Source organism: Lepidochelys kempii, chromosome 19 (genome assembly GCF_965140285.1).
Source record: "Lepidochelys kempii isolate rLepKem1 chromosome 19, rLepKem1.hap1, whole genome shotgun sequence".
Classification (NCBI taxonomy): domain Eukaryota; kingdom Metazoa; phylum Chordata; order Testudines; family Cheloniidae; genus Lepidochelys; species Lepidochelys kempii.
Window position 1 is genome coordinate 7744966 of NC_136398.1, and position 27049 is coordinate 7772014.

Consider the following 27049-nt stretch of genomic DNA (forward strand, 5'->3'; position numbering starts at 1 on the left):
AGTGGCCTTTGGGCCATCACTATCCCTCTCCCGGACACTCTGCTCTAGTGAGCTCTGCAGGAAAGTGGGCTAAGGGGCGTGCTAGGCATTGTTCTGCAAGAGCTCTGGGCTGGGCCACCAGCCCCCTACAACTGGCCAAGAAACTGGTGCTTCCGCTCCAGCTGGGGCAACTGCCCTGAGCCAGCACCAAGCAGCTCCAGGTTCTACCCATCCTTCCCCCTGCCCCCTTTGGAAGGGCTCACTGAATGGGCTTCGTACAGGGGTAAGCTGGGGAATATAAATGCCCACCCCCTCCAGGAACTCCAACCCCCCCGCAGAGAGATGCACAGCAACCCACAGCTACAGTGATGTTAACAGCCCCTGCACCCACCTCACCCCCCACCCTGAGGGCTTGGGTAGTGGCTCTATGAATTTTGGGTTCTGCGGCTACAGCCCAGCCCTTAATTGTTAATCATGTTGATTACAGTAGGGCCTGAGGGGCCCTTGAGGCTAGGTGCACTCCCCCTGCTCAGGGGGATCAGGCCCTTCTGGAGCATGCCCTGAAGCAGCTGGCACCCAAGTCTCTTTAGGGACAGGTACATGGCCCTAAAGGACCCATGGGACAGCCCTGCAAAGGCTGGAGGTCACAGGGCTTGGGGCTAAATATTGCCATGTAGACATTTGGGCTTGGGCTGGTGTCTGGACTCTAGGGACCCCCCCCCCCCAGAGGGGGATGGGCCTCACAGCCCAGACTCCACCCCAATCTCAAAAACGTCTACAGGGCAACATTTAGCCCCAAAGCCTGAGCCTGTGTAAATGGCCCTGAGCTTGGACCCTCAGTGCAGGGGTGTTTTTATAGACATCCCCTTTGGGGAATAGGCTCTACCCACACCGTGCACATGGAGCAAGGGGTAGGATCTGGCCCTACATTTGGCTTCGTAGCAGGCAGGATTCTGCCAGAGAGCGTGGAAATAAGGTTCATCCACAGCCAAGCCAGGGTGCTGCTTTGGTGGGGACAGAGAGAAAACGCAGGAGCCTTGGGGAGGGGGAATTTTTGCTCAGAGTTGTCAGGGGCATTTCAACCCCCACATTCAGGGTACCCACATTCAGAACGCCCACAAAACAAACCAACCAACCGAGTGAAGTTGCCTGAGGAAAGAGACCGTTTCCCCCTTCACTCAGCTGCCATGGACCTTACTTACAGGGCAGGGGCGAGCTCAGTGTTATTCCCAGGCCAGGATGTGCAGGTCCTCAGGGTATCTGAAGAGCCCTATGACCCAAGTCTCAGAGGCAGATGCTGATCATGGTGTGTGTTTTGGGTCCCCCCCCCATTGGAGGAGTTTTTTTTGGGGGGGGGGGATGGGTCTAGTGAGAACTCTCTTGCTGCCCACATCAGCCCACCTCCCTCCCTTGGGAGAAGTTAAGAAGTCTCACCTCTCAGTTACCTCCTCACCTCAGGCCTGTAGCTGGCTGCAGCTCCCCAGGGGCTCAAGAGCCCAGCAAGGATTCTAGGAGGAGTCATGTAACATCCCAGGGCTGGCCCTTTCCACAAATCCTCCATCAGCCTCACTCCAGGTGGAACGGCCCATGGCAGGAATGGGCAACAGGCTGGAGCCGGTGCAGTGGTCAGAATTTTGTTGACCACTGAAGAAAAAGCCACAGGGGAAACCAAGCGGACGCTGGTGATTATTGCAGCAGGCGGTTACGCTGCCCCGGCGTTACCAATAACGGCTCCACGGAAACCCTTGTGGGACACATTTTATTTTTCAGTTAAAAAAATATATAAACAACTCCACAGCTTCCTAACAGTTATTACAATAATCAAAACCACAATGAGCAGACTAGATACACATCTGTGAACAAACAACTGTCCTGGGGTTGGAGAAGGGTGGAGGCAGCAGGCTGGGGAGGGGAGATGCTGTTAAAAAGGTCTCATTAAAATCACTCCCAGGCCCTCAAACCTACTCTGTGAAGCGCAGCCTCCTGGCTGGATAGGTCCTTTGGAGACGACAACCACCACCTGATCCCAGCTAGTCAGCTGCTCCCCAGGTCACTCCCACAACCCGCCACTGCGTCTCTCTGCCCTCCACCACCAACCCCTGGCCTGTGGGGATCTTCTCCCTGGAGAACACCCCTGACCCAGACTCTCACCACATTTCACCCCATCACACCTGTGCTGTTGTCCCCCAGCTTCAGACAGCCCCTTCTATCTTCCCCCCTCACTTTATACCCTCTCCAGGTGGGATGCTGCTGCCGAGAGGTACCACCACCCAGCTGCAAAGGTCACATAAGTGCTGAGCAACGCCTGGCACTCTGGCCTGCGCTGCGGGTTGTCCCTCCGCCCTGCTGTGCTCAGGAGCAGAAGCAACACCCAGGACTCAAACAGAAAATCGAGCCAGTCTCTTCCAACTAAGCTAGACTGGCCTAAGACTCTTCCTGCCCCGAGGAGATAAAGGCAGAAGATACCCACCTCTAGCAATGCCACCAATGGGCAGAATCTCTGCATTCCACCCTCAGCAGAGGTCTCAAGCCTGTACTTACCATTAATGACAAACCCACCCAAATCACAAGGAACCCACTTCTACGAACCTGCACTAACATTCGCAGTGAGCGTTCACGTGAACGGCGAGACGTCTACTCAGCTCTGGCCTCCCTTGGACCCAAGAGCAATTTGAACATGGGACCAGCCCCAACATGCCAGGGCAACAGGAAAAGGGACCCTTGAGATTAGATGGGCAATGGCTTGATTTCAGGGCTGTCTTTGACGGGAGCATACAGATCAATAGCTCCTTCCTTAGCCCACTGAGGAGGCCTGTATTCAATGGTTGCTTTGATTTCTGGTTGGCCTGGGGAACAGAGGGGGCAGTTTAAATACAGATTAATTTCAAGATGAAAAGAGGGGTGCATGGAAATGCATTTGAACCCAAAAGCTGCTGGCTCTGCAATGCTACGCGGTAGCCAGACAGAACACGGCACTCTGGGATTTTACAGTGAGACCATATGGAAAGAGGAGGCAGAAATCAGTTATTTCTCAACGTCTCACAATGCTGCAAGTGCCTCATCTATGGGAGCCCTGCAACCAACGCTGGCTGCAGTGAAAGGAGAGGCCAAAAAGGTGGGTGCTGGAGGGAGGTGGAGACTGCAGGACGGCAATTCTATTGTGAGGCCCAGGATTGGGGCCCAGGGCACTGAGCTTAGGAGCTCTATTCTGTCAGGGCCCAGTTCTGGCTAGTTCAAATTTGGGGCTCCGTGGACTGGGGTATGTCGTGTGGGAGAGAAGAGACAGTCAGGACTGGCAGCAAGGGGCACTGCAAAACCTAGTTTGGGGCATCACCAGGAATCAGGTTTGGGGCAGGGGGGAGGGAGGGAGAAATTTGTTGGTTTCAAATAGGCCCTGACAGGATAACCCAGCTGGGGCTGTAGGAACTGGAACTAGGGATGAGAAAGCAGCATTTTGGGGGAGCCAGAAGGCTTGATGTTGGTTATGGGGTGAACACTGCCTTGGACAGTGCACTTCAGGGCTCTGGGGTCAGGGGAATTTAAGTACTGAGGAGGCTTAAACTGGTATTGGGGGCTAGATGGGAAAAGAAGAGCAGATGAGCTCCTGGCAGTGTGATCCCAGGATGGATTGATAGGGGATGGGCTGTGGGGTTGAACACACTCCAGGGATTTTTGTGGGGAGGGATTGTTGGGGGGGGGGTTCTAATGTGGCTCAGGCAGTCCCTTTGGGGGTGGGAGGGCTTGGGGAGTGGGATGTAGAGGTGAGGAAGTGGAAGGCTGCAAGCAGAATGAACTCTGCCCCAGGCAGCCAAGTGCACAGCTCTGGGAAGCAGGGGCTGGGTGCATGGTTCTGGGGAGGGCGGTAACCGGTATGCTGGGGCACGCGGCCTCGGACAGTCCAGCTGGAGTCTGCGGGGAAAGGCTATTTCTGCATGTCGCACTGCAGGAGGAGGACAATAGAGGGGTCGCTCTTGGCAGCTTCCTTGAACTCTTCCAGGGTGATCTGGTCATCCTTGTCCTTGTCCATCTTGGTGAAGATCTTGTCAACCCGCTGCTGGGGTGTCAGCCCGTCCTGGTTCATTCTCATCATGATGACCGTCCCCACCATCTTGTAAATAGCCTGAGGCATGAAGGACAGAGGGAAGAAGGGTGAAGTGAAGAGGGCCCCTTCTGCACGGCAGTAACACCATGCTAGCAGGGGCAGGGCTGAGTAGGTCCACACAGCAAGTGAAGGGGTGGTTGGAGCACAGACAGGTGTACCTATGCTAGCTTTAATCCAGCTAGCGTGAGTAACAATAGCATGGCACAGGGAGGCATGGGCTTGTACTGGATTGCAAGCCCATGCCTCCACAGCCACACAGCTACTGTTAGCCACACTAACTGGATTAAAGGCTAGGCCTACCTGTGCTACAAACCACCCCTTCACCTGAAGCCCTGCCCACCCACCTACTTGAACGGCCCCCACCCATGCTGCTGCAGCTTCAGGACTGCTGTTCCTTGAGCTAGCTTTGATCTAGCACAGGTAAGTGGACACATGCTGCACCGCCCCCGGCGAGGTCTATGGCTGCACCTGCAGCCATGGGTAACTTCCAGCTTGGACTGAGCTAGTGTGCTTTAAAGAGTAGAGTCATGCAAGTAGATACTGGGGGACAGGTGTGATGGTATCAGGTGGCAACCCTGTACCACCACCCATGTAGCCATGGTTACACAGCTATTTTGCAGTATGCTAGATCTACCTTTGCCAAAAGTTACACCCTAGGCTGCAGTGTAGACATACGGCAGCAGGGAAGAAGAGACTGGCGGGTGAGTGATTGTGGGCCAAACTGTCTGCTGATGTCACCTGGTGCCATTCCAGTCAGCACAGAGCCACATCAGTTAACACTGGCAGATCTGGCCTGGCATGCCTTCAGGGCCCAGTCTGCACCTAAGCAGGGCATTCATTGCCAGAGCATAGGGACTTTGTTCTTAGGAGGGATGTAGGAAGGTCAGAGTAGCCTGGAGGGGAGGGCGAATGCTCTGGGGGATATGGATTTACCACTAGGGACCCCGGAGTGTTTATTACCTATGGTTCAGGGCATACTGGAGTTGCTTTTGAGTTTGAACACTCATGTGCTGCAATGTTTTGAAGGGGCTTCTATTCTAGTTGCTTGGTCCTGCTCTCCAACCTCCCATCAGTGCTGGGGTGAACGATCAGAACGAGCCCACTGCAGCATCTGACCCCACTGTCTTCACAGAGACAGAGAGGCCGGTGCATTCCGATACCTCAATTATTTCTAGCATCTCCAAGCGGGTTATCTTCCCGTCTCCATCTAGGTCATACATCTCGAAGGCCCAGTTCAGCTTCTGCTCAAAGCTTCCCCTGGAGGTGACTGACAGGGCACAGATGAACTCCCGGAAGTCGATCGTCCCATCACCGTTCTTATCAAATGTGCGGAAGGCGTGCTGAGCAAACTTGGAAGCATCTCCATATGGGAAAAACTGCAGGGTGAGGAGAGGCTAGTAAGAGATCTAGAGATAGAGGACCTGCAGTGCAAGGGAGCATATGGGATTCATTGCTGCTTAGAGACAGCTACACACAGAATCTGTATTTCTAGTATAGAGAGATAGAGGGCATCATCAACTTAGAGAGAATAGCTGCGGGGGACAAGGAGTAAGAGGTGGACCTATTTGATTCTAGGCACAAATCTGTGAAGGCCTGGCCAAACCAAGAACTTTAGAGGACTTCTTTAGCCCCCACCACTATGGTAAGTTTCTGAGTAGCAGCTGTGTTAGTCTGTATCTGCAAAAAGAACTGGAGTACTTGTGGCACCTTAGAGACTAACAAATTTATTTCAGCATAAGCTTTCGTGAGCTACAGCTCACTTCATCGGATGTATGCCACTATGGTAAAAGGCTTATCTAACTTTTAAGGGAATCTGAGCTCTAAATATGGCCACTTTCTATCACTGCAGAGAAAGGGGTGTGGAAAGACACCCGGGCAATCATACTTCAGGAGACAAATTCAGGGCATCTCTCAGCCTGCAGACAGAGGGTAGCACAGAAGGTTTTAGGGGCAGGGGGTTATGATCTAGCTCTGACTGGACTTGGAAGGAACAATCAAACATTCTGTAGCTTAGAGCAGTCAGGGGTTCTGTGACTCCAGCCCAGGATCCTGCTAGCAGAGGGAGATCGACTAGATCTTTGCAACCCCAATCCATCCCTCAGGCTGTGCTGTGCCAGCCATGGCCAGCAACAAGTACCAATTTCATCCTAACCATAAAACTCTCCTGGGCCCAGACAGCACCAGCAGTGAAGGGGGCGGTTCAGTGGTGCTCTGGACTTCTAGTTGGTCTAGCACTACCCGTTTGCTTTGCCGCCATCCAGGTGAGTTAGTGGTCTCAGCTAGTTACCAAATGCAGCCTTTTAAACAGCCATAGCCCCATGTTTCCCGGCAGCTTATTCACTGCCTGCCCCCATCCACCCAACACTGACCATCTTCTTCCCTCCCCTGTACCTTGATGTAGAGCTGCTGGAATTCATCCAGGTTGAGGATGCCGGTGGGACAGTCCTTCAGGAAGCCCTTATACCACTGCTTTAGCTCTTGCTCACTGAACTCTGTGCTTCTCACCAGGTCGTCCAGCATCTCAGGGGCCAGCTTACTGTTGTGTTTTCCCATCACGGACTCTGGAAAGATCAGCAGTTCTTAGATGCTGAAGTACTAACCGTGTTGGGGAGAGGGCCGCGAGACAGGCATTCTTGGGCTCCCTTCCCAACTCTGCCACGTCTCCATCTCTGTACCACAGTTTCCCCCGTTCCCTCTCTGCAAAGTGAGGGTTGTCATGCTGACCAGCCTCACGGGTGTGCATGGGAGGGTTCGCAAGTTAAGCTTGGTACAAAGCACTGGTGTTGTCAAAGGTCCTGGAAGCAACAAGTATCAACATGGCCAACATTTCAGAGGAGACAGAAACACTACTGGAAAAGCCAGTGACTGATGAATGTGACTCACAAGCCACCTCTCCCATGGACCAAAGCCCTGAGAAGACCTGCCTGCCCTCCCCACCACTCGGTGGGGTTGTTTGCGGCTTGGATGTTTCCATACTAACCATGCTTCATGCTACTACAAGTGTTGCTGGTTTTGTGACTAGGGCCACCCTGGCTCCTACAGAGAAGAGACTAGACAGCTGATCCCAGGAGTGCCATCTGACATCATTCTAAAACTTGTCTGGACACCATGAGACCTCAGCCAACACCTCACCTGCCAGTCATGGCCAGTAAAACCTCAGCACCCAGTGACTGTCTCATGGCACCTGCCACAGCATAAGATAGGTTTTAGGAGCAGCTGAGAAGCTCACAATATTGGACTCCTGCTGGAATCGCAAGGCCATTAAGAATCATCTTGTTCAGAGTTTTTCCTGGGATGATTTCATAAGCCCCCAAAAGCAGCACGACTGGATGGAATTTTGAGGACATGTCTCACTGCCAGGGAGTTGAAGTAGCAGCTGGGAACCCTTTTCCTCTCTTCCCCATGGCTGTTGAGGGCCAAACCGGCCAAGACATGGCCAGAACACCCTCCCTCTAGCTGGAAGAAAGAGCAGGGCACCTTAATGCCGTGCGCTCTGGCACAAACCTCTGGGAATGGAGTCAGGAAGGCATCAGATCTGCCCAGTAAGGAAGCCTCCAGCAATCATCCAACACTGTCGGTTCTAACAGTGCTAGAAGGTCTCTTGGCCAAGAGAGCCAGCTTCCCCCCAGTGCTGGGGCAAGGCCAGAATGCCTATGGGGGAGTGGGAGTGGGTGGCTGGTGGTAGCTGCAGCAGCAAGGGGTTGGGGGGGCTTTCCATGAAAATGTTTAAAAAGAAGAACAAGCCAAAGCTGTGAAGTCAGAGCATTTGGTGGTCTGTGCTATGAAGGGTTAAATAAAACTAGTATTCATTGAGAAAATGAAAGGGGTGGGGCAGAGCCCAGGGGAGCCCTTGTCAGTGATTTGGGGGTGGTGTCACCTCCAACTTTCCAAGGCAGGGAGAGGCAAGGGAGGGAGAAGAGGATGTTCTTGGAACAGTCTCATCTGTGAGGCTCCCATTCAGGATAGAGTTGGCAACAGTGTGACCTTGCCCACTACTCTCTTGGGTTTACTGCGAGACTCCTGATATTTGAGGTTGAATTTGAAGCCCTGGTGCCTGCAGTCCCGCGTGTACAGAAGGAGCTCTGCTTTTTATGCTTTTTTAAAAGTACATTTCTAGCCCTCATGGATGCAGAGGGAGAGCTTGGGGAGGGGGGGGGGGGAAGTCACGAGTATCCCAAGAAACTCGGAACCAAGAACACCAAAAACAAACTAGAGCAAAAAGAGTCCTGTGTGTGGTTTGTTTTTTTGTTTAAAGACAAAAATGTGATTTTTGAATGTTTGGGGCTGGCAATCCTGAGCTTCCCCCCACTCCCTCCCATTACTTTGCTCAGACAGAACGACCCACCTTTTAGTCCAAAAGGCGTGCCCTTGGGCCACATCTAAGAATTCCAGATAATGGTGTCGCCAGCATGGACCTAGGGAGGAATTTGAGACATCTCCGCACCCAGAACACACCCTCCTTCTCCACATAAGGCCGGCTGCTTTTTCCTCCCAACGCAAGTGTCAATAGACTAGATCTGGAGGGAAGGGCTCAGGGAACAAATAGGCCTGCAGCAAAATATCCGAGTAGCCATGGATAATAATCTGGTGCTGTTTGCTGTAGTCAGAGCAGAGAGGCAGGATTTCCGACTTCTATTCATGACTGCATTGCTCTTCAAGCTCAGGCAAGTCACAGGTCAGCCTTTGTGCCTCAGTTTCCCCATCTTTAGAACAGCTGTTATACCTCTCCAAGTGGAGCACTGTTAGTCTTAATCAGTGCCTGAGAAATGCTTTGAGATTCTTATATTACAGGTGCAATAGAAGGGCAAAGTATTTACTGCTTGATGAATTCCTGAGTGGGGAACCTGTGTCTAATGAATTCCAGCCATAGATACCAAACCTCCACTGTGGGCGGTTAACTAGAGAGCAAAGGAGGGGGTAGCGGTGCTCCAGAGAGGTCATTCCTAGCACAACCACCCCAGACATAGGTCCCAAGGCACAGCCCAAGACTTTCAATTCTAAAGCAGATACTTGAGCAAACTGAGTAAATCTATGAACAAGTAGAAGTAGTAAGCTCTCATCCCTCATGCACCAACCAGCAGAGGGCGACACCATTTAGCAAGTGTTACCCTAGGCTGCAGTATTGTGGATGTCAGGATTTCAAAAGTGTGTTGGGGCAGCTCTGACATTTGCCTTTCTGCATCAGTCAGCCCTTTATAAAAGGGCACGAGCTTTCAGGCAGCTCCTTCCATCCCCAGGCTCTCCCACAGCACTACAGAGAAGCAAAATACTGGCAAATCAGAGAATGCCTAGGCAAAGAAAGAATCTGCCCAGCTTTCAGCAACCGCTCCCACACATCCTGGGTCATTATTTGCTGTTTAATCGAATGGCAGATGGTTGGCCAGGAGGACACTGGTGTTACCTTATATGCTCAAAAAAAATTAGATTTTTAAATTCACCAAGAGACAGACCGGAACAGACAAGCCCAGATCTCAGTTTGATGCATCTTCCAAAATATGGCACTTTAAGTGCCAGTGATTTACAGACATCTGCTTTGGCACTCCTTTGTCTCCCCAACCAGCTTCCCCCTCTATGCCTGCCTCTTCCTGTACGGTCCTGGTTTCCCAGGACATCTTGTTCCTTGCCCCAAGATAAGCGAGAGACTGTCACCAAGTCTCAAAATGCTCACAAAAAAGGGATGTTTCAGAGTAACAGCCGTGTTAGTCTGTATTCGCAAAAAGAAAAGGAGGACTTGTGGCACCTTAGAGACTAACCAATTTATTTGAGCATAAGCTTTCGTGAGCTACAGCTCACTTCATCCACAGTATGCATCTAATGAAGTGAGCTGTAGCTCACGAAAGCTTATGCTCAAATAAATTGGTTAGTCAAAAAAGGGATGCTCCTTCCTAGCATAGACCTCAGCAGCTAAACTCCTTCCTGCTTCTCTGTGCCATTGGCATTTCCCGGCCCAAATCTCGAACCTGCAACTGTCTACAGAAGTGACGGAGCAGATAAATGCCCCAGTGCAATCAGAAGTTTTGCCATTGATTTCAGTGAAGATCAGAGGCTGAGCCAACCTTGTTTGGGATCACAGGCCAGTCGTCTAAGTCTCTTGGTATGGATGTTAATTTCTGTGTCCTGGATACTGTGCAATCAGGCATGCAGGAAGAGCGCTTGCCCTATAAGCAGAGCTGGCTGGCGGAGGGACTGTCCCACCCTGCACAAGAGAAGGTGTGTCAGGCATCTAATCCCCTGCTGCGGTGTTCTCCTCCAGTGATTCTCGCTGTTGAGCAATTGGAGACAAACGTAGGAGTCTAGATCTGCAAGTTTAACCTTCAGAGAGCTCAGGGCCTGGGAGTGATGTCACTGGGTCCTTTGATTTCTGATGCCTCCCCCCAAGTATGGCACAGGGGCTGCCCCATTGCTGAACAAGAAGAGGACTTCCCAATTACACTAGGCCAAGTTCACCCCCCATCTCACATCAACTGCCGCCTAGCTCAACCCACTCACTCTCTGCTTTGCACTCTCTCCCAATGAGGCATGGTGGAGAACTGCTGGAGGGGGAGAAACAGGCTTCTGGAAGAGCATAAGCTCTACCCAGCCCTTGCCTTAGAATCACCCCTTGAACCTCAGCAGGTTTCTCAGCAGAGGTGGATTTTGCTCCAACACACGTGGGCCAGGGGATTTTATCATGGGACTCTGTGGCACCATCTGGGAACAGAAGGCAGAATACCAGCAACTGCGTGCTTGGTACGGACACTTCATCTCCAAGCTCAGAGCTGATCCCAGAGAGTTACTGGTTGAAATGAGACCTGGGTTAGTGACAGGCAGGGACCCAGTCATGACACCATATGATGCAGATTCCCTCATCTCCTCTGGGGGGGGGGGGGGGAGGAAGCTCTCCCTGAGGGCCTAAATGCTCCAAGCCACCTAGTTACTGCTCTCCCCATTCTGCAGGTGGAGTTTTGGGTTTGTATCCTGCCTGGCCCCTCACCCCCCCCCCCAATCTTTACTGCACGAATAGGCTAGAACGATGCCACAGCCTTGGAGCTCTTGCTCGGCAATGGGCATTTGGCTTAGACAAAGCCGAAGGATCTCTAAGCAGAGTTCGGATGTTTCAAGAACCCCCGTTTAGAAATTCCAAACTTTGCTTTCCTAGAGCCCCCCACCCACCCCCTTCAAGCCTAGCAACTGATGGCCCCCACCCTGCCACACCCCAGAATAGCTGCAGCCAAACTCAATCCTTCTCAGCATCCCCGAGCCAAGTGCCTTGACTGCCACAGACATCAATGGGAGCCGAGGGCACTTAACATCATGAAGGACCTGGCCTTGCCCTAGCTTGGGTCTTTTCTGTCTAATTCCCCTCCCCCCCCCCAGCGACTTCCCGTCCCTGCAACTTCACCCACTGCAGAAGCAGCACACAATGGAAGGGCATGTCAATGCAGCTTCCCCCACCTCCCAAAAAACCACCTCTACACCCTCCCCTGCACTGGACTGTCTCCAGACCCAAGTGGGGCAGACACTGCCCAAATTCCTGGTCTCCGACATCCCTCCCTGGGTCAAGCATAGGGAGGCGCAGCTGCAAGGGGACGGAGGCCAAGCCACCCCCTTCACTCCCCTTCCCCCAGGTTTGTTTGTGCTCACGCTGAAGGGGGGCAGGGACAATCTCCGCATTACTCTGGTACATATAGGAACTGGTGCTGAGGAGGTTGCCATGGCGACAGCTCCGCTGTGGAGAGATGGTTGCCAACAGTAGCAGCATTCCCAAAGCTACCAGCCAACTCTTCCCCCTGTGCCTTTTACTTCCACAGACCTTTGCGCTTCAGCCAAAAGCCACAAGATTAAATCACTTTGGAGCAAGAAGAGGGGGGTGGGGAAATCATGGCTAGTGGTCCCAACTGGGAGGTCAAAGCAAAATCAGGTTCCCTCTACACCCCTCACCAGTGCTTGTCCCCCGAGACTTGAAGTAGAGCATCTGGCTTTCGAGATCTTTGGGTCCCTCATGTAAAGCGGTCTGCACCTTTCACTTCAGGGCGACCTGCCCCCATATTTTAAAGGGGTGGATCCTTTGATCCTGATGAAGGAGATCAAATGCTGCAATGCTTGATCTCAGCCACTCCATGGCCAGCACCATCAGCTTCAGAGGGGACAAAAGTCCATGCCAAGGGGAAGCTCCCTGTGCCCCTCTCCCCACTCTTATGCCAAGACTCAGCCTGAGAAGTTCAAAGCAGGAAAACATGCGAGTCCCTGCTGCATGCTCACAGACCCGTCTTCCTAAAGACCTGCATAACAACCTTAGAGTCCAGCTTCATTTCACAGGGTGGGGGGGGGGTCACAGCCACTGCCTTGGGGAGTGCATCTGTTCTCCAGAAAGCTTAACGAGCCTGCAGACCTGGGTCTGGGAAATCTAACAGGGTCACGTGTGCTAAACAGAACTGGCCTGGGCCAGTACCACTTGGATGGGAGATCTCCCAGGAACAGCAGAGTGCAGGACATGCTGTTGAGGATTCTTCTGAGCCAAAACTGGCTACTGGGAGAGATGCCACCTGTCACATGCTGTTTGCAAGACAAAGTCCCAATTCCTTGTTACTATTAAAGGCTGTATGTTTCTTGGGGTGGAAAGGAGATGTGGGGGGGGGGTGTGTGTGAGAAGAGATCAGTGTTAAACTCATGCCCTGGCTGAAACCGGACTTGGGTCAATTCCTTTCTTCCCACTTCTAGTTCTCCCTGCAGTGCTAATTGAGAGCAGTGGCCAGAGCATAAGTCTGGGAGCCAGGAACACTGCAGTGCTCATTCCAGCCATGCTGCCTTGAGCAAGTCACGTCACCTCTCCATGCTTCCCCGAGTCCTCCATCTGCAAAATGGAAAGACGCTTACCTGTCTCAGTTTTCCTTCTAAACTGTGGTGCAATTATGCCCTTTCACAATAGCTATGCTCCACCCAAGAAGTGGCTGTATTTCAGCTGCCAAGTGACAGGATCCCAAGCTACAGCCAGTAAATCAGTTTACGCCTGCAGAGTGCTGTGGGCTGAAAGATGTGGTGTGAGTGTATTTGCTAGACACAGGAAGCCAAAGCACAAGAGTGATTCTCTTGGACTCACATGGTGCATGGAAATTCTCCATTCTGTGTTTTCCATCTTGCTGCAGAGATTTATTATTCTGAATGTCAGAGAAAGGCCTTAGATACAGCTGTTCTCTCCCCCCCCAGTCCCTCTGATTGTGGGGCTCAGATGGTCTCCTGGAGTCCCCCTTCCATTTAGTGGGACTGTGTTTCTCTGCAGATCACCACAAGTTCTGGATTGATTCTAGGCACAGGCCAGCTCTGCTACTGAGAGAATTAACCCTCTTGCTCCTAAAGTAGTCAGGGTTTTCCTGGTGCAAGAGTCATTGCTATGAACAAAGGCAGAAGAATTGCTGGGCAGGTGGGTTCAAAGTAAGGGAGATGGCTGGGCTTGAGGGATTCCCTCCAGTGTGCAGAGACAGGAAGGACGATCCTTCCCAGTAGATGCGCATGTTGGCTGGAGTGGGCACACTTTGCATAAGAACAGTGAGACCTGTTTGAGGAATGCCGCAGGGTACAGGTGGTATTTGCATGGTCACTATTCAGCAGGAGCGGAGCCAGCACCCTGGGAGCAGCAGGAAGAGGTGACAGGAGATTGCAGCATGTGATCAGCCCTGTGGGTTTGGGCAGGCAGACATTTCATGTGTAGGTCTGTCAGGAGTGTAACACACCTGTGTATGTAATATCTAGCCAGGTTACACACAAAGAATGCGCATGTTCAAGTTGTGCACTCATATCCATTGTGTGCGCAGAGGGGAGCGTACAAGGGCTGTGTGCGTGGGTGTACACACACAAGATGGGAATGTGTAGAGAAGGGACACTAAAGCCATATTTCTGAGGCTGCCATTTGATGCAAATTTTAAGAGCCAGGGAATAAAGAGCCATCCCAGGCTGGGATAATTCCATTTTGTCCAGGGAAGGGGAGTGAACCCCAGAGGCAGGAAATTACATCTTGATCACTGGAACAAGGGATTACGTGGAGACATTCATGGTTGCCTGTGGGACTGTGCAGGATGAAAGGAGCTGTAGAATTTATCATCGTGTCCCCACGCAAGCTGCTGCACAAACAGTTAAAAAAACCATAGCAACGGACTGATGCAAGACATCGTTTGTGAGCTGTGTACGTTCCATTGTGGGGACATCGGCACTGTGCATGCCCAGACACACACATTACACCGTGTGCAATCCAAAGATGCGGGCACATGGTTGAGTTTGGAAAGGGCTCCTCCATTCCACGGGCTGGAGCGTGTGTTACATTGTTCGTTCTCCATCATGCAATGGCACTTTCTGAGGGTTCTCCGAGATAAGGAGAACCCAGCCCACATGCCTCCAGAGTTTGGATTGGTGAAAAGATCACAGGACCTCGATGAAACAAATCTCCCTGTGACCAGCTGCCTGCGTGCTCCTCACAGTACCTGCTGCAGGCAGTGAGGAATAGGAAAAAACAAACAAAAAACCATGGCAAGCACCCTGGTGGGTTGAAACCCTGGTGGGTTGAAACCCTGGTGAGCTGGCTTGTTGTTGTGACCAAACATGGGGCTCTGGATTGTAGAGACTGTTTTTTTGGAGACACTGGCTTCCAGAATAGCAATGCCACACTTACACGGGCCAGTTACAATACCTCTTACTGAGATTCCCCTCCCAAACCAGGGCTTTCCCAGGGCAATGACAAGATGGCTGCTTTTATGGTTGGGGGAGAGAATCTAAAGCTTTGGTACATAGAGGAACTAACTAGCACTAGTGTATGTGCAGGAATGACCCCCTTACTGCCCCCCCATACAATAAAGCATAAATTAAAACAACCCTTACAGTACCTCCCCCCAGCCCACCTCCCCCACATACACTCATAAAATCACACTGCTGGGATCTGCAGCACGACACTGTCCTAGTAGGAGACAAACAAAGGGATGGGGTAGAGAGGGGCATCTGTGCACATGTCTCCCCAAAGCTCTTAAGGGTCTTTGACGGAGGTTGGTTTGGAGGCTCCCCTGGGCTTATTTGCAGAACAGCCCCCTCCTGAGAGCCAGCCCATACCCCACCTCCATTTCCCAAAGGAAGGGCTCCCCACACCTGCCAGCCACGCTGGGATTTTAGATCAGGCGCTGCATGCACTAAACCCGCTGCCAGAGCGGTGGGAAACTTTGCAGAAGGAGCAGCAAGAGTTCTGGGTTGATGCCAGCCTGGGGCAAGCTCAGAGATGGAGCCTATAGGGCACTTGAGCCAAGGACCCAAACACCCCCCCCACCCCCTTTGCAATAGATGCAACCAGTACAGCACCTGGCTGGGACCAGCTCCTACGATGCCCCAGACACAGCTCGCTCAGCGAGGGGCTCTGAGCCAGCAGAGGGGGGCAAGCAGAGGGGGGCACATGACAGGGCCAGCTGGCCGAGCAGACCCACTGCTCCCCCATCCCCGCCACTTGAATCACAACACATCGTGTGATCATCAGCTATTGCTGAACCTCCATTTTATTTCCAGCAAACCCCCTTTTGTCCCCCAACCCCACAGGGGCTAGAGGAGCCCCTGGGGCATTTCTCACCCTCCCAGGTGCCTCTTACCTTGCAGCTGGGCTGGGATGCAGGGGAAGCGGCCGTCGTCCCTCTGGGCCAGCGAGGTGTCAGCCCCAGGGGCGGTGTCTCAGGAGAGGGGGGGACGCCTCCTGCCCATGCACTCAAGCGAGCCCCGGCTTTCCCCCCACCTGCACTGCCCGCGGGCTGCGGCTCCCTCTCTCTTGTATCCCTACGTGCCCCGCCCCGCTCGGAAGGGAGGCGCCGGATTGGTCCCGCCGGCAGGCTGATTGGGAGAGGAGGGTGTCAGTCAGCAGAGCCTGCTTCAGCTGGGGCCGGGGACATGCTGCCGGGCTGCCTGGCCGCTGGGCTGAATCGTGCCCGCTTTGCTCAGGGGCGCGGGGAGTTTGCTCCCGGGTTAACAGGGGGTGGCCTGTGCTCTGTCTTCTCCCGGATAAGGGCCTGGTGGGACTGGGAGAGATGCAGGATATTATAGGGAGGCAAAGGGGGAGGGGATACCTTTCATTAGACCAACTTCTGGGGGGAGAGAGGCGAGCTTTCCAGCCCACCCCGGGCTCTTCTGCAGCTGGTTCCTGCCAGCGACACCACACCTGGTGGTTGTTCCCTTCCCCTTCCCCTGCCCCCCGCCCCGCCCCACTGCAGCATCCCATGCCACCCAGGGCTGCCCCAAAGCGCTGCCCTGCTGCAGGGGGGGAGCAGGCGTCTCCCCTGGCTCTGCCAAAAGCAGCCCCAGGGGGGGCGCCGACATGCTGTCCGTTCTGCTCCCCTTGGCGCTCTCCTGGCCTTGGTGAGTCACGGCGCTTCCCTCACCTTGGCCTGCAGTCCGGGTACATGGCAGTAAATACTCCAAGGAGGGGCTGACACGGAGCCCACCTGTGGCCCTACTTACAGGCAGCTCCTTATATCAAGTCACGGAGCCTTGCTAGCAAGATAGATGGCTGAACTTCATTGATCATTCCTGTGTCTGTGCCCAAAGGCCTGTCCCGTCATGCACTGGATTCAGCATAAAGTCTGCGATGGAGTCTCAGGGGTGTTGCCCCAGAGTCCTGGCCAGGGGTCTAGTGGGGAATGCGTAACAACAAACATAACTCCTGCTCATTTGCTGTCGCAGCCCTCATCCTCCCTTCCTCTAGTGCAGAGCCGGCACTCGGCATAAGAAGACTGAGGCTATGTCTACCCTTGCACTTTTGTCAGTAAAACTTTTGTCGTTCGGGTGTGAAAAAACACACACACCCTGCCGACCGACACAAGCGTCACCGACAGAAACGCTGATGTGGACAGCACTATGTCAAGTACATAAAAAGTTGTTACAAGGAGGAGGGAGAGAAATTGTTCTTCTTAACCTCTGAAGATGGGACAAGAAGCAATGGGCTTAAATTGCAGCAAGGGTGGTTTAGATTGGACATTAGGAAAAACTTCCTCCCTGCCAGAGTGGTTAAGCACTGGAATAAATTGCCTAGGGAGGAGGTGGAATCTCCATCATGGGGGATTTTTAAGAGCAGGCTGGACACACACCTGTCAGGGATAGTCTAGATAATATTTAGTCCTGCCTTGAGTGCAGGGGACTGGACTAGATGACCTCTCAAGGTCTCTTCCAGGAGACGCTCTCCCAGTGACATAGCTTCTGCTGCTCATTGGGGGTGGTTTAATTATGCCAACCAGAGAGTTCTCTCCCGTCGGCATAGAGCGGCTACACAGGAGCCCTTACAGCAGCGCAGCTGAAGGTCTGTAGTGTAGGCATAGCCTAAGCAATTGCATAGGCCCCTGAGCGGCTCAAGGGGCCCCCCATTTGCTTTTTAATCTAAGAACTTGCCTGTTTTAATACTGGGGGGGTGGGGTGGGAAAAGTATTCCTGCTTAGGGCCCCCAGTGGGCTAGGACCAGCTCTGCCCTACTCTGTCCTTGAGTGAGTTAGGGCTAATTTAGTGTGTGATCCTGACCTGCACCAAGCACCCTGGAGGTCAGAGAGAGGTGTGGGTGCTCAGCCCCTACAAATCATGTTCTTGGAGCTTGTTCAGAGCTGAGGCCTGTCATATTCCACTGATCTGTAAAGCGTCCTGCCCACCCATAAAGCTGGGTTGATGATAATAAATACAGCATCCTTTGGATACAGAGAGATGGATTCTGAGCCATCCTGACATCTCACAGAACAAGGAGGTGCCGTGCAGGGAAATCCGCACTCTCCCAGGGGACTGAGGTTTAGATAAGATCATTGCCAGGGACCCCCTCAGCCTGGGGTATGATGGAGACAGCACCGGCAGCAGAAGGGAAGTCTGGGCGTATGAATTATTTGTTCTCAGGCACCAGGGAAGTCAGTCACGTTACAGTCTCCTCTTCCCAGGCCCCTTAAAGTACTACTGGGTAGAAGGCTGGGATTCCAGTTTTGAAGGCAACTGCTCCGTGCTAGGACATATGCTAACCGTGGCATCTCGCTGCAGCCAGCCCAGCCCCCCATTCAGCTGCGGTGGGAATTTCCGCCTGGTGGGGGCTGGTCTTTAACACGTGAAGGTGGATTGGTCAAGATCTCCTTGGTTTGAGCCCAGAGCTCTGCCCTGCCCAGGACGTGCCATGCTGGGTCTAGGAGCTCAAGATCCAAAGTGATGAGCAGGGCGGGGAGTGAGGGGGAAGCCACCCCGAGCTGAAATGCTGCTCCCAGGAGGGGAGGCTAAGAGGGCAGTGGGTAGCTCAGCATTTCCTTAGCAGGGGGAGGATTGTGCCCAGGTCTTGATGGGCACACCGGTTCTCCACAACATGCCCTGCCCCTTTCATGCCCTGGCCAGAGAGGAGCTTTTGTGGGGAAGAGCAGGCCTGCCGATAAAAAAACCAGAGAGAGACCAACTGATTTCAGAAACAAAGGCAAATGGTTTCCATGGTGACTGCCAGCAACAGGAGGATGTGTCTCCTGGTGTCCTTACTTCTCAGATGCTGCTGTGTGTCCCCAGGGCTGCCGAGCCCATATTTAACAGGGCCCTGCTGCAGTGGCCACGGGGGAGCGGCTCCACCTGTCAGGGAGAGGAAAGGCTCCAGCCAGCTGGGTTCGGTGGCCCCACCCCGTGGAGATCATTCCTGTCACGCGGAAATGTGCCCTCCACAAGTAGGGTACAAAACAATGGGGCAGCTGACAGGGTGCATTGAGCTCCCCCTTGCAGATCTCCCAGGACAGCTACTTCACAAAAGGGACGAGCCGGGGAAAACCTGGACAGGCGGCAACCCTGCCCACAAGACACGACACGGAGAGAGAAGACCGCTACAGGCCTCTGGCTGGAGACGGCAGTGGGGAGGATCCATCTTGGGGGGCAGCTTCTTCCCCCAGAAATGAGGCAGATGGTGTCTCGTACGAGGGACTAGAGATGGACTGAGGGGTTGAAAAAAACAGGGGAGCTGGCTGGCATTGTTCGGTGCTCCTGAGAGATGAAGATGCCCTCATTGCTCAGATGGGGCACAAGGCTAGGTCTGTGTCGAATGAAGCTCACTACCATCTGGAGAAATAGGGGATATGCCCACTGCTCTGGACAAATGGGGTCCTGGGACTCTGGAGGGCTAAGTCCCAGTGTCCCAGGGGTCTCTGCATTATAAGGAGTTGAGGGTGTGGCCCATGCTTTGAGCAGTTTCCTGGGAGTGTACAGAGCTGAGTTGACGTGGCCCATGGTCTAGGAGGATGGCGGGGTCGGGGGGGACTAAGCTTCCCAGACAGAGCTCTTCATCTAAGAAGCCAAGATCATAGCAAGCACGGCCAGCAAGCACGGTCAGCGTGGCTGAGCTGAGGTCAGCGTATGTGATGCAACACAACTTTATTTTGTGCATTTTTCCTACTGTGTCCCACATTGCTTTGCGGCATGAGCTCACACAAGGTACCAGATGGGTACCGCTTTCTCCTGGGATGTTGCTCGGTCTCCCACACTGATCACCAGCCCTGCTCTGAAGGGGCCTTCCCTTCAGAAAAGGGTTTAAAGTACTTATGTCTTTAATGTGTTCGGCCTCCCAGCACCCTTGTGAGGCAAAGCAGTGCTGTTATCCCCATGTACAGAGGGGAAACTGAGGCACAGAGCAACTAAGTAACTTGCCCAAGATCACACAGGAAGGCTGTGGCAGACCAGAGAATTGAACACAGGTCTCCAGCTAGTGCCCTAATCACTGCGCCGGCAGGGAGAGACTTTTTGTGTGAAAGCGTCCCACTGAAACAGGTAGCTTACTTTAGCAATCAGCCCTGAACGCCCCTATTGCAAAGCTGGAGAACTCTCTCACCCCCTCTAGGGAACAGCCCCAGCCAGAGGCTTGGGACATTGCACTGGTTAATGAGGTGGAATGCTTGGCGGCTTTGAAATGCCTTCTGTTTAAACACCTTTAGAATTCAGACTAGTCACTGCTGATGCAAAGAGGTGACACTTCTGGGGAAAGAGGCCCATTAACCCCAGCCTTTCCCTGTTCAGTTCATTGGGGTATTTAAGAAATGAAGCTGCAGCACCCCCACACCCCTAGTTCCTGTGCCCACAACGAAGCATCTACAGATGCAGCGTCTAGATTGCACCCAGCCAAGGAAGTAAATGGTTTACAAAGGAGGATACAGATCCTGAAAGCAATTTATCCTGAGCCTGGACAGGAATCCATCCATCATTCCAGCTGTCCCACACAGGGCTGGAAAACCAGAAAGCAAAACCCAACAGGAAAAGATCTGTTTTCTCTTCCAGAAACACATCATGCAGGAACTGCTGTCTAGCCTGAAATCAGTGTCCCTGGTGGTTAGGGGCTCATCTCCACCCCCCCAACCCGCTAGCTAGGGGCTCAACTCCCCCCACAGCCTACTGGTTAGGGGCTCACCTCCCCAGCATCCCCCTATCCAGTAGCTAGGGGCTCGTCTATTCTGGGACCCTCCCCCATCACCACCTACGGATTCACATCTCCCCAGGATTTCGCCTCTGCCCTCTAAAAGCTCACGTTCCACAGGATCACCCCACCAGCTAGAGGCTTACACCTTAAAGGAATCCAGATCTTCATCCCTTCAGCATGGTGCATGCTGTCCACATTGTCTCACTAGGGAATCTCCCTTGAGGCCAGGGGAGAGTTCAGGCTCCAGGTTTGGGGGGAGGGGTTCTACTCAAAGCCCCCTCCCCCGCTCTAAACAGCTGCACCCTCTTTCCTGGCAGAGGGGAGAAAGGTCAGAATCCATGCTCAGGCTTGGGTCTCCCCCTGCCATTCCCCCCGCCCCCAGCACAGCTGAGCCCTCCCACTGCGAGCGCTCCCCAAAGGAGAGGAAAACTATGCCCCCCTCTCCCCCCAGCAGCGATTCCTCTTCCATTTACAGCCCACTTAAAAAGAGAAGCGGCGTCAATTAAAAAGACAGCACGCTTTTTTCCTCTCCCTCGAAGGATTCTTCAAGGGCCTGAAAAATTAATGAGCGATTAATTGAAACCGTGTAATGGCTGAGCCCTGGGGAGACCGGTACCCCACTCCCACCAACAGCAAGGCCAGGATCCTCCTCCGACAACTCTGGCAATTAGCAGCACAGCCTGGGCCGGCACCGGGGACTTCATGCATCTGCGGGGGCGGCCACTTGGGCATCAGAACCACCTCCCACGAGAGGGGAATGGGAGCGTCCCAAAGAAAGACGTGCCGTCGCGCAGAGCCCGCTTCCGTCCATCCCTCCCGCGCAAGTCGAGCAGAGATTCGTAGATTCTAAGGCCAGAAGGGACCATCGGGATCATCTAGTCTGACCTCCTGTATGGTACAGGTCAGAGAACGTCCCCGAAACAATTCCTAGAGAAGAGCTTTCAGAGAAACCTCCAATCTTGATTTAAAAACTACCAGTAACGGAGAATCCACCATGACCCTGGGGAAGTTGTTCCAATGGTTCATTACCCTCCCTGTTAAAAATGTACACCTTATTTCCAGTCTGAATTTATCTAGCTTGATCTTCCAGCCATTGGATCCCGTTATACCTTCCTCTGCTAGATCTAAGAGCCCATTGTCAAATATTTGTTCCCCATGTAGATAATTACAGACTGTGATCAAATGACCCCTGAACTTTCTCTTTGTTAAGGCTAACTGGATTGAGCTCCTTGAGTCTACCCCTGCAACGCACATATTCTTATCCTTTAGTCATTCTCCTGGCTCTTCTCTGAACCCTCTGCAGATTATCAACATCCTTCTTGAATTGTATTCCAGCAATGGTTGTATCAGCACCAAATCCAGGGGTAAAATAACCTCTCTACTCCTGCTCGAGATTCCCCTGGCTACACACCCAAAGAGCATGAACCAAGCAGAGTGAGGCCTCAGCCTAGTTATTTAGGGTTATGGACAACTATCTAGTTTAGGTACTTGTGTGGCCCCCATATTTGAGCACCTCAGAGCCTCCCTGTGAGGCAGGGCTAGGCTAATACCCCAGCTGGGGAACTGAGGCACAGAGTGGCTAAGGCCCAGATCCTCAATGGAAGTTAGGAGCCTAAGCACATTTATGGATCTGAGCCTAAGTGACTTGACCAAGGTGTGGCAGAGCTAGGGAACTGAGCATCTGCCATACAAGTTACAGGTGAGCATCCTAACCCCTGGGCCAGCCTTCTGCTCCTAAATAACTGCTGGCAATTCTTGTGCCTGGCCAGTAATGCTCTTGGCAGGAATGTGTCCTGCTGCGTGCTGAGCATACTAGAAGCATCTGGGCCATATTTTGGTGGCTAAGTAGCAGCTGAGCACTTCTGAAAATCTGGTCCCTTGTGGGCAGAGGGGCCTGGACTTCAGCACTGGGCTAGTTCCTTGCTGAGCTGGAAGTGGGTGGATTTCGGGATAGGATCTATTGCCCCCTGCTCCATATTTATTTACATGCTGCACACTTCTGAACAGGCAGCAAAGCAAAGCCTCATGCGTGGAGCCAGCCTGCCACCCTCAGCAGGCGAGAAAGCAACTCAGCCCCCAGCCAGGCTGCTTGGGTACTTGCCTCCAGGCACTGGGCCAGCTTTGAAATCAATGGGTGTCAGGTGCCTAACTTGCTCAGATGCTTTTGACCATCCCACTAGGTGCCTAGGTACCTTTAGAAATCTGGCCCTGTGTATTTAGATTAAGGATCAGGGCTTAAATCCTACGGTGCAGGATGCTAATGTGCTGGACAATCACTCAAAATCACCCAGTCAGATGGCCTCGGTGTTAATCAGAACCAGCTCTGGGCTGCTGTGGATACATCTGGATATGCCTTGTTAGATCAATGAATTACACTGTCTCCAAACAACCTAGTGCTTCCTGAACAGTTCTAGGGCAGTTGGTTATCTGTCAGGATCTTAATTAAAGCTTAATCTGTAAACCCCTTTCTGGTCCAAATCAGAGGATTCTGCATAGAATCATCTTCCCTCATTACTCGAGCTCTTCTCCTTAAATCTTTCCTTCCTCTTTCTCTTCTCTGTTTTCACTTCCTTGTCCACTTTCTCCCCATTTCCCCGATTCTACACTGATATTTCTCCTTTGCATCCTAGCAATTGACATTCCCCCAGTCATTGCAGCTGCAGATCTACGGATAACGTGAAAGCCACCCAGCAAGACAGTGAGCCTACAGCTTGGTAGTGCCCCAAGGCTGTCACCTCCAGGGAGCGACACCAGCTACGCTGGGTGACTGTACTAGGATAACTAGGCTTTAATGATATTCCTAAAATCTCCCACCACCCGCCCAATCAATGCAGGAAGGAAATTAACACTCAGAAGAACCCAAGCTCCGCCCAAAAATCCAACATACACAGGATGGAAATATCTCTGGTATTGCATCCTTTAGAGAGAACAAAAGCCTATGTGTTAAAGGGGTGACTTCCAGCTCCCAAGGGTGCTAGATGACCAGCAAATGATGAATTTAATTGGACGACAATTTGCTTGTTACCCTGTAGTCCTGCAAGAGAGATCCAAAGGAGGTAGCATGACTAGTGGTTAGCACACAAGTGTGGACATCGGTCTTTCTAGGCTCTCTCTGCTACCTGCGAGGTAGAACAAATAACCGGGTGCCTCAGTTTCCCTACCTGTAAAATGAGGCAGGGGCATTGTGAGGGTTAATGCATTGGCATTTGGAAAATGCTGTGAGCTCCTCAGCTGGAGAGCACCAAAGAAAAGTGAGGTCTGGTTACGTTCAGTGCACTGAGACCTCGCCCTTTCCACTACACCCCCTTTCCCATTCTCTTGGCTTCTCCTTCTCTACCCAAGCAGAGCCTCCTTCCTCCAAACTTAACCCCCACTAAAGCTGCAGGCTCAGTTCTTTACCTGCATCTCTAAAGTGACCTGTTCAGTCCTTCCCCAGCAGGTTTGGTCAATCCAAGAGCAGAGAAAAGACAGCAGACCCTTCCCCCCACTACCCAAAAGGAGCGTTTTGACCACAGCTTTTGCATCCCAGGAAGGGCTGCGTCTTCCGAGTGCTCAGAGCCTACCAGGGCTGTGACCCCGTCACTGCCTGTACACCAGCCCCTGGGAAGAGGGGGATTAAGGTGATATGGACCCCACCCGCTCTAGCCCAGGTGTGGCTCAAATAAAGATCATTCCCACCTGCTGGCTCTTTGGCAGCGTATGTGAGAAGCATTGGTGAGCTCCGTCCAATGCCTGCCTAGCAAAACCCATTGCAGCGGGCACAGACCCCTCATCTGTGTGTACTGCAGTAATGCGGCATGGAACCGGCTGAACAAAACATTTGTTCAACCCAAAGTGAGAGATTTCATTTTGGTTTTGAGGGGAGTGGGTTTTTATAAAACTTTAAAAAAAGAGCAAAACTGAGTGAAAATTCAAACCAAAACGTCATTTTTGAGTCCAAACGTTTCATTTGGAAAAAATATTGAAACAAATCATTTGGTTTGTGTGGGACTTTTTTGTTTTGTTTTTGACAGAAAACAAATTGGGGAAATCCAGTGCTCGTTTGTGAACTGTTTCGCACAACCCTACTCTGCTAGTGTAAACACAGGTTATACCAGCAAAAAAAGTGATTTTGTGGGTATAGTTTATACCGGATTCAGTGAGCAAAATAAGCAAAAGCACTTTCATGTCAGCAAAAGTGCATCTATTCTAGGGATTTTTCCAGTATACACATATTGTAAAAAGACCACACCCCTAACCAACATTGCTACACCAGCAAAAGTTTGTAGTGTAGACCTGGTCTCAGTAACACTGACAAATTGATTATATTAATAAACAGAGGTATAAAACTCCTTCAGTTTGAATTTTTCTAAAAAAATCATGGAAATATTTCTAGTTACCTGAGGGTTACTAATTAACAAGTTGTTAAATCTGTATTTTGAGCCAGAATACCCCTGTAGGGCCTTATATAGTAACAGAACCCAGAGGGAACTAAGGCCTGGTCTACACGAAAAGGTTAAGTTGACCCAGCTATGTAGCTCAGGGATGTGAAAAAGCCACACCCCTTGAGTTGTGATGTAGTTAAGCCAACCTAACCCTTGGTGTAGGCAGCGGTAGGTTGATGGAAGAATTCTTCCCTCGACCTAGTGGCTGCCTCTCGGGGAGGTGGATTACCTACGCCGCAGAAGTGCCGGTGGTGGCTACATGCGGCAGCATTTCAAGTGTAAACAAGCCCAAAGATCTTGAGGTGACTAGGGTCTAACAGTGTGGCGTACGTGGCACGTATTAGCTACCACGTTTTAAAAGTCGAGTCTAGACACAGTACACTGCCTTTACCATGTTAAACTGGTCAAACCATAGCCTAGAGGGGAGTCAGGGCTTTAACTCAACCAGTTTAGTAACTGTTAAAGGCACACTTCCTCGTCTAGATTATAATATGTTAGTTAGCACATGCTGACAACACACCTTAAATCCCAGTCTAGACACTGGCAAAGGGTCTTGACGTTACAAGGTTGCACTTTTTCTATTTGGCTTTGTCTGGATTATGATTTAAAGGTGTGATGTTAGATTGGGTTAACTAGCTCAATCTAATTAGCATCTTATAGAATCATTGAATATTAGGGTTGGAAGGGACCTCAGGAGGTCATCTAGTCCAACCCCCTGCTCAAAACAGGACCAATCCCCAATTTTTGCCCCCATCCCTAAACGGCGCCCTCAAGGATTGAACTCACAACCCTGGGTTTAGCAGGCCAATGCTCAAACCACTGAGCTATCCCTCCTCCCAAAACTCTTCTAAAACTCTTTGCTGCAAAAAGTAGTAGCTAAATAATAGCTAACGGCAGACAGCAACTTCATGTGAAGCCCTAGTGGAGATAAGGCACTGTTGTTTTTACCTCCATGTAGCTGGCTGAGGTCAACCCCAGGTGAGGGGGTATAGTGTAGACTTGGACTGGCGACATCAAGGTAAAAACTACCTGTGCCTTGTCTCCCCTGGGATTATACGTTGAGCTAGCTGTCGCCATGCAAAACCCACTCCCTTCCTGCAGTGAACGACATAGCCAAAAACTCAAATCAAGGCAAAGCAATTGTATTTTAGCACCTGCTGCTAAACTGGTCAAAGGAAAGCTTAGAGGGCAGCCCTAGGCATTGTCTTGACCAGAATTTTAGAAAGCATTGATTAGATTGAACTATCTAATTAGATCTCACCTCACATCTTTAAATCCTAGTCTAGACAAAGCCCCAGTAAATGCAGGACTTGAGAAAGATGCTGGCTAGGAACAGAGAGCCTGATTGTCAAAGATGCTGAGTGTAGAGATTACAGAGACCCCAGAGACTGCTTGTCTGTTTTCCTTTCCTCATCTTTTCCCAGGGCCGTTCTGCTGGGTTTTTATTCGATCCCACCACTGACACCCTGGGGAGATTAGAGACCAGGACACTATGGTTGGGGTGAATGTAAGACTTTGTTTTCTGTTTACACAGATCCTCACCTCCTTGCTATATGCCCCCTGGTGGCCACCCTGAATAGTGGCATGTAAATGTTGACAGCACCACCTTGAGCCATCACACCTCCCGTGGGGCAGAAGCTACGGATGCTCTGCACGAACAGCATGAAGAATGAAGGGCCTGATCCCTACATTACTCCAGTTTTACACCCACTGCAACTCTATTGATTTCTGGGGCACTGAACTGCTTTAAAGCTGGAGTAATACAGTGGTGAATCCGGCCCTAATGTTTTTTACATGTCAGTTTTAATAATCTCTGATGCTCTTTGCAACTCAAAGGAATTATATGTATATGGGCCCAGGTCCTTCGCTGGTGCAAATGCATTCAGCTTCAGGGGTGTTATTGGAGCTTAGTTCATTTACAGCAGGTGAGGATCAGGCCCACGATTTTTAATCCCCGTACGTGTCTGCAATTGTGCAAACATCCTGTGAATTCCTCTTCCCCCCACCCCCCCACTGCAGACTGGTGTCTGACTTGTCTGTTTAGGACAGTCCAGCCATTTCCATAACAACCGATTCCTCAGACATGAAAGGCTGAATAGCTGCTAGCCAGGACTGGATCCCTGACAAGGTGAATGTAGAGATTTGTGTCAA

General features: G+C 51.9%; 1 protein-coding gene across 2 annotated transcripts in view; it reads right to left on the reverse strand.

Annotated features, from left to right (window-relative positions):
- Positions 1-1724: 1724 nt before the first annotated feature.
- The window catches only part of HPCAL4 (hippocalcin like 4), a 32214-nt gene continuing 6889 nt past the window's right edge, over positions 1725-27049 (reverse strand). Inside the window, exons 1-4 of one of the 2 annotated variants that reach the window (XM_073317669.2) lie at positions 15679-15850; positions 6473-6642; positions 5242-5457; positions 1725-4099 (exon numbers count right to left, since the gene is read on the reverse strand). In XM_073317669.2, coding sequence (XP_073173770.1) covers positions 3902-4099; positions 5242-5457; positions 6473-6634 — 576 coding nt within the window. In that variant the 5' untranslated portion in view covers positions 6635-6642; positions 15679-15850 and the 3' untranslated portion in view covers positions 1725-3901. Of the gene's footprint in view, positions 4100-5241; positions 5458-6472; positions 6643-15678; positions 15851-27049 lie in introns of those variants that run through there. The other variant, XM_073317670.2, reaches the window with a different exon arrangement.